The sequence below is a fragment of the Pocillopora damicornis genome, chromosome 6 (assembly GCF_964200805.1).
Source record: "Pocillopora damicornis chromosome 6, jaPocDami1.2, whole genome shotgun sequence".
Taxonomy (NCBI): Eukaryota; Metazoa; Cnidaria; class Anthozoa; order Scleractinia; family Pocilloporidae; genus Pocillopora; species Pocillopora damicornis.
The window spans coordinates 9,746,406-9,758,360 of NC_142675.1; the positions used below are offsets into that span (position 1 = coordinate 9,746,406).

General features: G+C 38.0%; 1 protein-coding gene across 2 annotated transcripts; it reads right to left on the bottom strand.

The window, feature by feature from the left end:
- Positions 1-3,006: 3,006 nt before the first annotated feature.
- On the bottom strand, positions 3,007-10,726 carry LOC149043845 (uncharacterized). 2 transcript variants are annotated; one of them, XM_089208912.1, is made up of 7 exons: positions 10,012-10,726; positions 8,687-8,743; positions 7,696-8,070; positions 7,085-7,345; positions 6,032-6,232; positions 5,473-5,550; positions 3,007-4,775 (listed from the first exon to the last, which is right to left on the bottom strand). In XM_089208912.1, the coding sequence occupies exons 1-7, from the start codon at positions 10,604-10,606 to the stop codon at positions 4,606-4,608; spliced, it is 1,737 nt and encodes a 578-aa protein (XP_089065038.1). In that variant the 5' UTR covers positions 10,607-10,726; the 3' UTR covers positions 3,007-4,605. The 2 variants fall into 2 exon arrangements, with proteins under 2 accessions (XP_089065038.1, XP_089065039.1); XM_089208913.1 differs by having other exon boundaries at positions 7,085-7,339; positions 10,012-10,719.
- Positions 10,727-11,955: the final 1,229 nt, after the last annotated feature.

Below are 11,955 nucleotides of genomic sequence, written 5' to 3' on the forward strand. Positions count from 1 at the left end.
TCTCTTTCCAGTGGATAGTCCACCTTTTTGTAAACACCTTCATGTATCTGCTGGATGACAATTTTATCTGTTGGATAGCATTATCCACCCTCTGATGATATTCTAAACACCCCCAAAATTGAAATGGACAGTGGAAACTTGGTTCCAATTCTCGACAGCTCTTCCAAACAAATCTATGACATTTTTCTGGTTAAGAAGCAAATTCCACCAACTGCAAAAGGGATACTAACAGATAAATACCCTAATGCAAATTTGGAATGGATATCAGGACTCACTTATGTAGAAGTAGTAGTTGTTGCTATAGGGAGTGATCGACTGTTTAGAAAGCTATACCGTGAGATAGAGCTACAGTGGAAGATTGTTAATATCGAGAGACGGAGAAAACTGTGAGTTTGGATTAGTGGTAGGTAAGACATAAAGTGTAGTGGGCTTAAGTAAGGTTATCGAGAATGAGTACTGTACTCAGCCTTAAGGAGTCGCTCCTTGTGAACAATATTACTCTTTGTTTAATAAAGTAGTTTATCACATAAACTGCGGTGTTATACAGGAATTTCCGGCCCTAAGAAAAGCCGTAACCGTAAAAATACGATATTTTTTCACGTGTGTTGATAAAACCAATCAGCTGCTGACACGTCACTCGCCTTTGGCGCCTCTCTGTCAGGTTGATGAATGAATGGCAAAGTTTTCACAATTCTCAATACAAGTTGTTTGTCGGAGATTTCTCGAATTATGCCGGCTAAAACACTAAAAATTCCGTATCGCTGACAAACAGCGAGATTCAAACTTTTCAAGAAGGAGAAGAGAACCAATATACCAAGAGAAAAACCGAAAGTTACGTATTCAGTGGCTTTGGTGTTGGCATCTCTTTTGGCTTAGAAGGAAAATCGACGACTGGGAGATTTGCCTTTGGCCGTTTACCTGAAGGACTTCATCTGTCGGTAAGGAAAAAGTCAATGAATGAGAATTTGGTAAATTAAAAATTGTTGTTTTTGTAATCATGATTCAACGCATTTTTCCATTTTAAGAGTTAGCGCTAACGCACCTTACGATTGTTATTTGGGATTGTCGATTCATTTATTTTCATTCATTAATTAAGTCGGCTTTTCTTGGCGGTAAAGGGCTATTGTGTTTATATGATAAACAAAATTAATACATGGTTGCTTGTAGATATGGAATTTCTCTTCTCGTGTTCAACCCGACATCTCACTCGTTTGCTGCGCTCACTCGTGAGCTATCGAGTTGAACACTCGTAGAGAAATTCCATATCTACGCGCGCCCATGTATCATTCTCTATTGAGTTTGTGGGATTGTTAAGTTAGATTATATGGTAACACTAGAGAAGACTAGTGAGTTTTTAAACTCACTAGTTATTTAAAAATAAAAAATGCCTCCTCTGTTAGGAGGCGGCGAAATCAATTGAGCATTTGCTTTTTTTCTTGCAAAATATTGTCTAACTTCTGCAAACATGTCTCATCCTGGCTTAAAGAATTAGCTATTTCCTTCAGGTTTGTTTCCATCGAAATTTCCTCTTCTTGAGGAAAGGAGAAAACTTGCTTGATAGGTTCAGTCTATCGGAACTTCGAGTTCCTATCCAGCGACAATTGGCCTACGTAATACTGCAAATGGTTTTGGGATAGTTTTTGCTAGATATTCTACTTCTACTCGAGATGATAATCGCTTGTTGTGATAATGGAAATGAGGGGAAAAAGGATCATAAAGCAGCTGATTGGCTACTACTGAATAGTTGGTTAGCAATAAAGGGGGCAAGTTTCTAAAGAAACTGTGGTGCTGCTTCGGTGGATATAAAATATAAAAGGTAATCTGATATTATCAACTGAGTTGATAACGTAAATTTGGCCACCGTTAAGAGTTTCAAAGCTGACGTTTCGAGCGTTAGCCCTTCGTCAGAGCCGGCGAATAAAAACAAGAATACCAAATTACCTTAGTAGGTAAACAACAAATGCCTGATGAAGCTTAACGCTCATGTAACTTTCTTATGAAATTCTGTCATTAGTTGCCGTTCCGCTTTATCGTTATCAGCTGTGGCATCTCAAAGCAGAATAGGATGGTAAAATTAATTAATATTGACAACTTCGCCAGTTTTGAATAATTAGTGACGACGCCACATTAACATTAAGCACAAGAAAAATTTAACCAGCGTCATTGAAACACAAGATCTGCCATGTTTATCCTAGAAGAGTTGAAGAGATTCCTCTTTTGATGATGAGACTTCCAACCAGGAACACAACCAAATTCATTGAAGCAAAAATAAAACGTTTTCCTGATTTCATCGGCGGTGAAATTTCAGCTGCAACTTAATGAATGCGTTCATTTTGAAATTTGTCTCGACGAAGGTTTTTCTAAACATATACCCACCTACGTGAGCACGAAGAGCTATTGTGGGATGATAAACTATTTTGAAACCCTACTTTGGTGACGGACTTTTCGGCTGACGTGTGGCCCTCAGATAAGATGACGGGACGGTGGGGGGAGGGGCGGAATCATTTGACTCTCGTTTCTCGCTATGCGCTGCTATTCGTGGGGACTAATTTCTCTCTCAAACGCATTAGAACAATTGTTCTACAATTAAACTTTATTTCTTGCAAATGCAAATCAATCTTTACAATTTTTTCACAGTCATTGGTATAAGGATTATCATATATATAGATAGGGAGCAAATCAGGGTTAATTTTTTGCTTTTTGCCAATGCCGTAAACACAATATCAAGATTTATTTGTTCAGATTCTGCCAAATTCTGATCTAAAAGCCTCCATGTGCGTCGAAAACTTCACACACTATTCATCTGTGACTGATAAAAGGTGCAAATATATAGTTTAGGTATTGTTATCTACCATGTGAACATCTACCATTCTGATCAGAACTTGTTTGGAGAAAAAGGCCTCATGAAATATGTATAAATGCAGGCGTTTATAGCGTAGGGGTGTCGCAATTCAAAGTTCTCACAAGGACATCGATGCACTAAATTTGACACCAGACACGTATAACCGTGATTCCAAAGCGATTTATTGCAAAGTAATAATCTGATGTCAAACACGTCTAACTAAAATACCAGCAAAAAAACCTAATCTAAGCGACATTACACGGAGCTAAGCCAAAAACAATAATTATTACATAACAATACAAGAAAGGACGAGCGCACAAAGCCTAACAATAATCGATTAATAAAACGAAAAACAACAAGGGGAGAGAAAAATACACTTACGAATTGTCCTCTCTGTACACCTGAATAGAAGTCGCAAATGAATGCAGTAATTAACTTCGCAGATAACTCTCTCGCATTTCACTCTCTCAAGCAACAACGCACGAGGTTCTATAATAGCCCTTTTGATCTTACGCGTCACTAGTGTCTAACCAAACTTAATCTTTAACTTAACAACAGTTACAATATGTGTTCGATCTATTGTGAAAAAAAAAATGCATATATATATATATATATATTTCTTTTCTTTTTCACAATAGATTAAAGACATATTTCACATATGTATGTATATTCCAATTGCGACTCTCTGAGCTTTCCATCAACCGCTCAAACAATATTTTCACAATAGATTAAACACATATTTCACATATGTCTGTATATTCCAATTGCGACTCTCTGAGCTTTCCATCAACCGCTCAAACAATATTGAAACCAACTGCAGCTTTAATGAATGGATTCGGTTTGGATTTATTTTTTTTCGGCCGTTTTGTCGTTGATGTCCTGAAAATTTTGCCGAGAATTGAAGCTACCAGACCCGTCAAATAATCTTTCACCGGAATGTCAGTGTAATGATAAAGCCTATCTGCTTTCTCTCTTTTGTCAAACATGTCCATGAACTAGCACTTGATAATTGCTGGTCGGAAAACAAACTCTTGCAACTCTTTGGTTTGAAAATACAACGGCTCGTTTACATATGAACAGGTCAAAGGTAAAACTCATTTAATTGTTGTAAACGAAGTTTAAGCTTTAGCAGGACTGTGTTATGGAAAAGCTTCTCGAAATAAATCAAACAATACAACTCCTTAAGTGAGTTTGAAATGAAATTGAGAAAACTCATTTTTGAAACTGAGATCATCTAGTTTTTTAGTACAATGTTAATATACACGGTTTCCTTGTAAAGCAAGTTTGACTTTGACTACAGTATTTTTGGTTTTCCAAGCAAGTGTAGTTAGTTTGATTAAATCCTTTAGAAATAATTGTAAGTTTTAACCCGATGGAAGCACCTTGTAAACATGGAATTTTACTGCTTTTACCATTTCAAAGACAAGCACCATTTACAATACTAAATATAGGTAATGATTTTTAGCGTCGGTTAGAAAACTAACGTAAGTTACTGATGAGAGAAAAGTTAATGCCAACTTAAATTATGTGCAGTACTTAATTACCTTCCGATACTAACAGAACTTTTTATAATAACCAACCCAACCTAACTGGCTCAGTCGGAGGAATTATAGGAATAGTTAATCATGTCACTTCAGTATGACTGACTTTAGCAGCAAATTATCTGTTCCCTGTGGCAAGGGTGAGCTGATTCATCATCTCATAGGACAGAGTAAGAAAACATGAGATCAAGAGATCCTTGTGGGCTGGTAGAGTTGAGACATCTAAAGATAATCGGCAATGTGAGGCAGCCCACGTTCACATATCAAGTCGTACAGCTCACCCACTGTTCTTAACTCGTTTCGCATAGCGACAAGATCCAGTATGGTAGTGCTCTCTGGGTAGTTCATGTCGCTTGGCCCGCTCTTTTGATACTGCATCCCCAAAAAGGTCCCTAAAACAAAGAAAACACACATTCACCTTAGTTGTACGTCACGAAATATGACTTGTTTATAAATGAACGCCACGAGACCATCAAATTATATAAGTGACCTACTTTATGAACTGCTGGCAAGAATATACTCATGGACCATTGTAATGAGAAAAGAGCAACATATCTGCAGTATGGTTTCATTTCGAGTATGGGTCTATGTGATGCACTCGACATAGGGAGTAGAGTGTGAGAAAAAGTAGAGACGCCATTCCAGACTCACTAGTTATAAGATAAGTTTTTCTGCTGTTTCAATATTTCTTATTTAAACGAGAAGACTTAGCTATGTAAATTTCTTTTTTAGTGATATGTAGTTTTCTGTGTGTTGTCAAAACACCTCGCGACTATTGTTCTCCTAGTGAACAGGAACAAAGAAGCGATGCAAAGTATGAGACTGAAAACATGTGCCAAGGGCCCCATTACATGATACGGGGTGACTCCACAAGTTTACTGGTTCAATAAAAGTGATTACAAAGGGAATGTGTCTCTCAGCCGGTTACCATGAGGTTGCAAATGGAATTTCCCGGCCGGAAGTATCCATATCTTTGTAAACTGGATCCCCGTGAACGTTGATGGCCGGGAATATGCAACAGGCCACTGTGCAAATGCATTTACACATAAGCGTTCCTATTTGTTGACTATTTCACGAAACTTTACTTACGTTCCAAAAGTTTTGATTTTTTTTCTTTTATATATTGGGGGATGTCCCTGATCAGCAAGTTCTCATGTAACCAAGGACCTGAAAGAAAAGAAGAATCGTCTTAGGAATAAATACTGAGTCTAACTCAATGGCTTCCCGCACAAACGTAGAATCGTAATAAAGGCTCGACCACACGAATCAAATGATTCGAAACTATTATTTATGGAATTCATGAGGATCCCCCACTTCCCCCTTCCATTATCATTGTTGATTCTCTCATCTCGTGTATTGTCTCTCGCTCGCGTTTTTTCGCTGCGTTGACAAGAACTTTTAAAGTTGTAACAAGGACATTATTTTGCAACTGAACATAATATGAGTAATATCCAAACATGTCTTGCAAACTTAAAAGTGTTGCTTGTTTTATGTAAATTATTTCCTATTTTAATTTCACGGATTAAAGAGAGTTCGATGTTCGAGACCTTCTGACTATTTTGTTAACAAGGCATCATGGTTATAACTGTTCAATAATCCATAGATAAGTATTGAGAAGGATTTAAGGAAATGATATCAAACAGCTAACCTGTTGTTCCTGGTGGTGTGATCTCTCTTAAGTAATAGAAAACGTCGAATCTTTTTAAATGTTTCGCCCTTCTTGCCAAGCCACGGATAGCCCTTTTGTCCTCTGTGGTTGGATTTTTGAAAAAGCCTTTATCTAGCTGTATAGAGTTGTCCAATTGTTGTATTACAGCTCGAGCACTGCTTGACGATGTCAAAATAGATTCTACAGTGCAACAAAAAAGAAAGGAAAAACAGCATTTACGATCACAGAATAAGTAACGACGATACTGACATCAAACTTTCGGAGAGAAATCTGATGGTTGCCCATGAATTGTTCAAATCAGAGTCTGCTGTTTTAGGTGTTTCAAAATCAGCAGACTTATTCCAATAAAACGCCGACCGATTCGAAGAGGTTAAATGAAAGTTTAAGTAAATCAACTGCCAGAAGAGGGATGAATGAAATTTAAAATGGGCTGTTATGCTATGCCATTACAGTAAGCTTTCAGGCTCTGAAAAAGTACAAGTTTCAGCCATACCAAGTACGAAACAAGAATTTGGTTGTAATCACGTTCATCCGCTGGTAATTCAAAGTTGACTGATAATTATTGTAGTTGTTGTGTTTTTTTCGTTCTTTGACAAAAATACCGTCATTTGAAAATGTTGTTCTAAACCTGTGTTTGTTCAGATCCATAAGCAAATAAATATACAGCGATACGAAATATAGGATATCACTCATAAAGAGTGTCCTCATTTCTAATTGCTTTAGTAATTCCATATCTTTAGCAGGTTTATTCTAACTCATTCTCATCCACATTCCGTACGAGTTATTGACCAGTTTAAGGTCGAGATGGCTGAATATTGACCAAATTTTTTTTTTATATTAAAGTTCAGACGGCAACCAGGTGGACAATCAGACATAGTTTGATGCTACTCTGGTTTACAGATTTAATTAATGAAACCGAAGAAGTCACAATTCATAGACCCAAAGTTTCGACACTCCTGTCTAGTGCCTTCATCAGCTCATACCTATTCAATTAAAAATCATCATTCGGTGCAGACTAACTATAACTTTCACCTTTGCCAAATCCATATTCAGAAGTGGCACCACTCCAGGTCCCAGCTCCACTATCACTCGGTAATGTGATTTCGCTGAAGGTCTCTCGAAGATTTTCCAAAAATTCTTTTACACGCACTTTTCTGTCAAATGGTAAAAACTTCCTCTCTGGAAAAGGATCTTTTTTATTCGCTGTGGTCATGTTTCTTTCTTTCTGAAGGTCTGAATCAGATCTTGCTCGATCTTTTAATCCTCTTTTTTCTTCAAGTTTCATCTCTAAAACTCATAGTAAAAAATGTAATATAGTGCTGAATAAAGTGGTGCATTCTACGTCATTTGCAAAAGAGAATTGAGACATTGAACACCTTCCTTACTTGGATAATCATCAAGCTCTCGGAAACAAATTATATGCTAGTAAGAAATCACCCACAAGGAAGGTGAAACTTAAGAGCGAATTTTACCAATAGTTAAACATTTGGTGGCAACATCTGAAAAAATTAATTTGGCCCACGCGACAGATCAGGCTGAAAATGAAGTGATTCGTCCCATTGTTAGACACAACAAGAGACGTTTCTAATTTATCTCACACAAGGAGTCATGCATAATGGCGGGACTATTAAAGGTGTATTTACCTTCTGTTCCTGATATTAACAAATCGAACCTCGCATTTCTGTATTCATCTTCGTCGATGTGCACAGTCAACGTCACTTCACCACCTGCAAGCTGCTTTATTTCCTCAGTAACAAGAAACTCTTGTAAATTTGTCTGTAGCTTTTCGTCTTGATAACTTTGCCATAATACGTCAAGAGCAGAAATATTTTCTGCTTGAATCGTAAATCGGATCGATCCTTCACTAATTGCACGCAAGCAATTTCCAAATGGAAGGACAGCTTCTTTGAAAGCGTTGACAAACTCTTCGATACTGAGACTTCTGCGAAGGACCATCCATGTAGTGACGACCACAGCACCACCAGTAACATTGCGGAAAGTACAGTGAGGTGTGACAACTGCAAAAAAAGTAGACATCATAGGGTTACATTAGCCGCTTGTGGAGTCGATTAAAAAAGCGGGCCTGAGCAAAGTAACAAACGTTGGGGAAGAGTTTGCTAAGGAGAGCACTTCTTCATAGACTCCTCGCGTAACTTGCTTTCCTGCCTCTTTGCAGGAAAGCGAATTACGATTTCTCCAGCAACTGAGAGCCTAGCAAAGTCTAAATTTGAAAGGATTGCTGTTTTCGAAAGTTATACGTTACTGAGACAGACGACAAGAAAGCTTATGAATAAAGAGAAGTGGGTGGATTATAGACACAAAGTATTCTTTTTCGATCACAGAAAAAAAATGTAAAAGATTTTCCAAGAAAAGTACTTTAACAAACATTGTCCAGGCTCAGCAATTTCCATGTTTATTTAGTGAATACCGAGCAAACTTCCTTTTCTTTGTTGGATCTCATCGTTGATTCTGGTAAGGGTGACAATATTAGTTTTGAGTATGCAATTTCCACTCGAAGACTCCAGTAGCGTGAGCCTCTTGAAAGCACTGTGTCAGCGGGAATTACTGCTTCAGGTTCTAGGTTCCTCATAATTTGGGTCTGCTTATCAACAAGGTTAATTAACACTGTCTTACCTCCTATTAATCTTTCTCCAATGTTTATTCCACCAGAAAGAACAGAAGCGGCCTGAGCTGGAATGCGAAAAAAATCAATCTTTGGACTGATAAATATACAATAGTTTAATCAGGGAGAGAAATATTGAATATTGATTTTTGAAATACCTCTCTTGGCAGACTTTTCATGTTCCTGGCTTAAATTTGCGGTCAACAAGGCCATTTGATCTCTGGTATGTTAATTGTTTAACCCCTGAGAGTAACTAGCATCTAATTTGCAAATAAGGCGTGACCACTGAATCACTCGTTTCGCCCATAAATTAAGAAAATAATGGTAACCTTAATAAGCTCTTGATTATTAACTAAATTTCCCTTTGTCGGTGCCATAACAAATGCATAAAGAACAGAATGGAGAATATATGAGCTGATGTTAGGGTATAAATGGTTAACTGATCAGCAGTGGGGTAAGAGCTCACTCCTTGTATCTCTTATAGATCTGTTTCAAGAAATGAAAGCTACAAAAAGGTCTTTTTAGACTCAATTCTTTTGCGATAACTTTACAGTAGCTGTTTTTAAATCGCACGGTGTGTTCTTGCGTGAATGACCGGGTTACTAAGGTGTTTGTAAAGTAGAAGTGACCAAGGACGAGCTTTTAACGTAACTAAAGACAAATTTCAAGCACTTATTGATTCGTTGGAGTCTCAACTCACGGTATCTAGCAAATTGCACGAAGGATGTAAACACTACGTACAATGTAGAGCAAACTTCTCCTTCAACTCTTACGGGCGACTCGCCACTTTTGAAAATAACATAGAGGAGGCCCTGGGAACGAAGTTAGTGTTTATTCGCCCGCCAGATTGTCTCAACATGTCTTACCAGCACTCTATCGATGTTTTCAAGAAGGTGCAAATAAACAGGTATACCCTCATCAACAAAATCACAATAAACCACATAGAAATATTTCGCAGATTTTTGCACTCTGTCAGGTTAAAACTAAGCTAAAACCTTGTAGAAATATCGAGTAGGGAAGCAATATCTAGAGGTAGAGTGACCATGTGTGGCCGAGGGTTTAAATTTTCCGTAAAGACAAGTGGAAGTGATTACCCACTCGTATCAGCAACATATTCCGAAATCACGTCTTCGCAAGCTTAGTTTCTGATTATACAGTTCTCGAAATTTTTTCAGACGGTCGATTGAACAAACACTTAACTTAAGTCTGGCAACTTCACCGACTAAAAACCCTAGAATTCTATTGGCCATGTTCGATTTCAAATCCAAAGTTTGGTCAAGGAAATTTCATTAACTGTTTAGAAAGAGGAAGAATTGAGTAAGGAATTGTTCCTTACCGCGTGCTCTTCGTATGTTGTACTCCCTTTCTCTCTTTTTCCGCTCGGCATCTTCTTCCTGTTTTCTCTTCTTCTCAAACTCCTCTAGCAGTATGCATACATCTGGTTTCTCCACCTCTTTTGCTAAGGTTTTCAGGAGAGTGAGGTCTTCTATCCCCAAATTGTTCTGTTGTTCTAGCACTGTGAACAATGCATTGACATCCACGATATCTTCTTCGCTTTCACGAGCTATCAGATTTTTTCCTCTGCAGATTGAAATGAGTCGTTGCAGTTCATTGGACTCGTCGAGTGCATGACTTATCTTCTCTAGTAACTGTTTGTAGTCCTTTCTCTTAATTTCAAATCGCTCTATTCTGCGAAGAAGATCCCACTTTTCTGTCTCTTTTAGTAGTTCCTTCATTACATTAAGACGATCAATTCCAAGAATATTTTTCTCCTCCAGCATAGTAAGTAGCGAATCAATGTCAGTTATACCTCCCTCAGAGCCATCAGGAAGGTAAGCTCTGAGGATAAATATCAACTTTCTTCGTTGAGTTTGCCAATCAATTTCCTCGCTAAATTGATACAGAAGAACTCGGTATTCGACAACAGACATAGCTGCAAGAAGGGTGGAATGAGACTACTTTCGAGAAAATCAGTGATCATCAAGATAAAGTCGCGTTTTGCTCGTCATCATAACTGATCGACTTCTCTCGTTGCTTTCATGGTTATGCTTAGTAGTTACGCTAACTAATTCTATATTTACATAATCCTTGACGAGTTTAGCGACAATCGGGCGTCTAGAGGTCAATCTGATATTTGTAAAGTAAGGTATTCGACAACAAACAAAGCAGTCGGTAGGATGAAGAGAAATTACTACGGCTAAAAGCAACGATCAGTGCGGATCAAGTCGCGCTTCGCTCCTCAAAATGGCAGCCAGTTTTCTTATTGCTATTGACGTGGTTAAATAAACTACCTTAAAATTATTAAACCTTAACTGGTTTAATAACTTTGCCAATCGATTTCCTCGCTAAACTGAGACAGCAGATTTCAGTATTCGCAGAGTGAATACCAAAAGTTATAAGCGTATAAGAGCATAAAATCAGTGATTTTCGATTATCAATCCGCACTTCACTCGTCGACACACATGTAGGTGGAGCGTCTTCGGTTGCTTCTAAAGTTATGCACAGTGGCTACATGATATGGTCCAATAATCCCACAATCAATGAGTTTAACCGCAACTTATAACTAGGGTCTAAAGTTTAAGTAGGTTCTTTGTATTTATTTCAGATCCTGAAAATATGGTTGTTTTTCAATTTTTTATTGACCTACCGTAATACTTTCGGAATATCTAGTGATTTATTCCTTCAGGTAAAGCGTGCTCGTTTCCACTTTTGTCACATGCATATTAGTAACTTCCTAAACTTCTGAACGCATTCCTAAGTTCAAAGGCCCTAAACGTTTCTTCCCGCCATCCTTTCGCTTAGCGCCACTGGCCAGTCTCTTCTTTACTTTTTGTTCTCAGCTACACACCGTTGTGGAATTGCCTCTCTCTTAGAGTGTGCAATCTCTTGTTTGCCATTCTCTACCGCCTATATGGCCGATAGCTCCACATTTCCTTTACATCGTCGCGGGAGTCCATCGTTACTGCTTGAATGAGCTCCGCAAAATCAGTAAGACTGTAGTAAAGTTTTGAGGCTATGACCTTTCAAAATTGCGTCACCCTCCAGTCATTTGTAGGGAGGCAGGGTAAGGGACAAAAGCTTGCTCCGCCATACTTACATCTTGGACATTTTTCTCATAAGACTCTAAAGTTTGACAATAGTGCAATCGTTAAAACACTTTTTCCAGCAGTGCCGATGGGGATTTGATGCCGATTGCTTCAGTTAATGGTAAGTAATTTTCGAATATCAGTTCGGCTTCTTATTCTCACAGTTAAACTAGAGCGATCCTTGTAAACAAGTC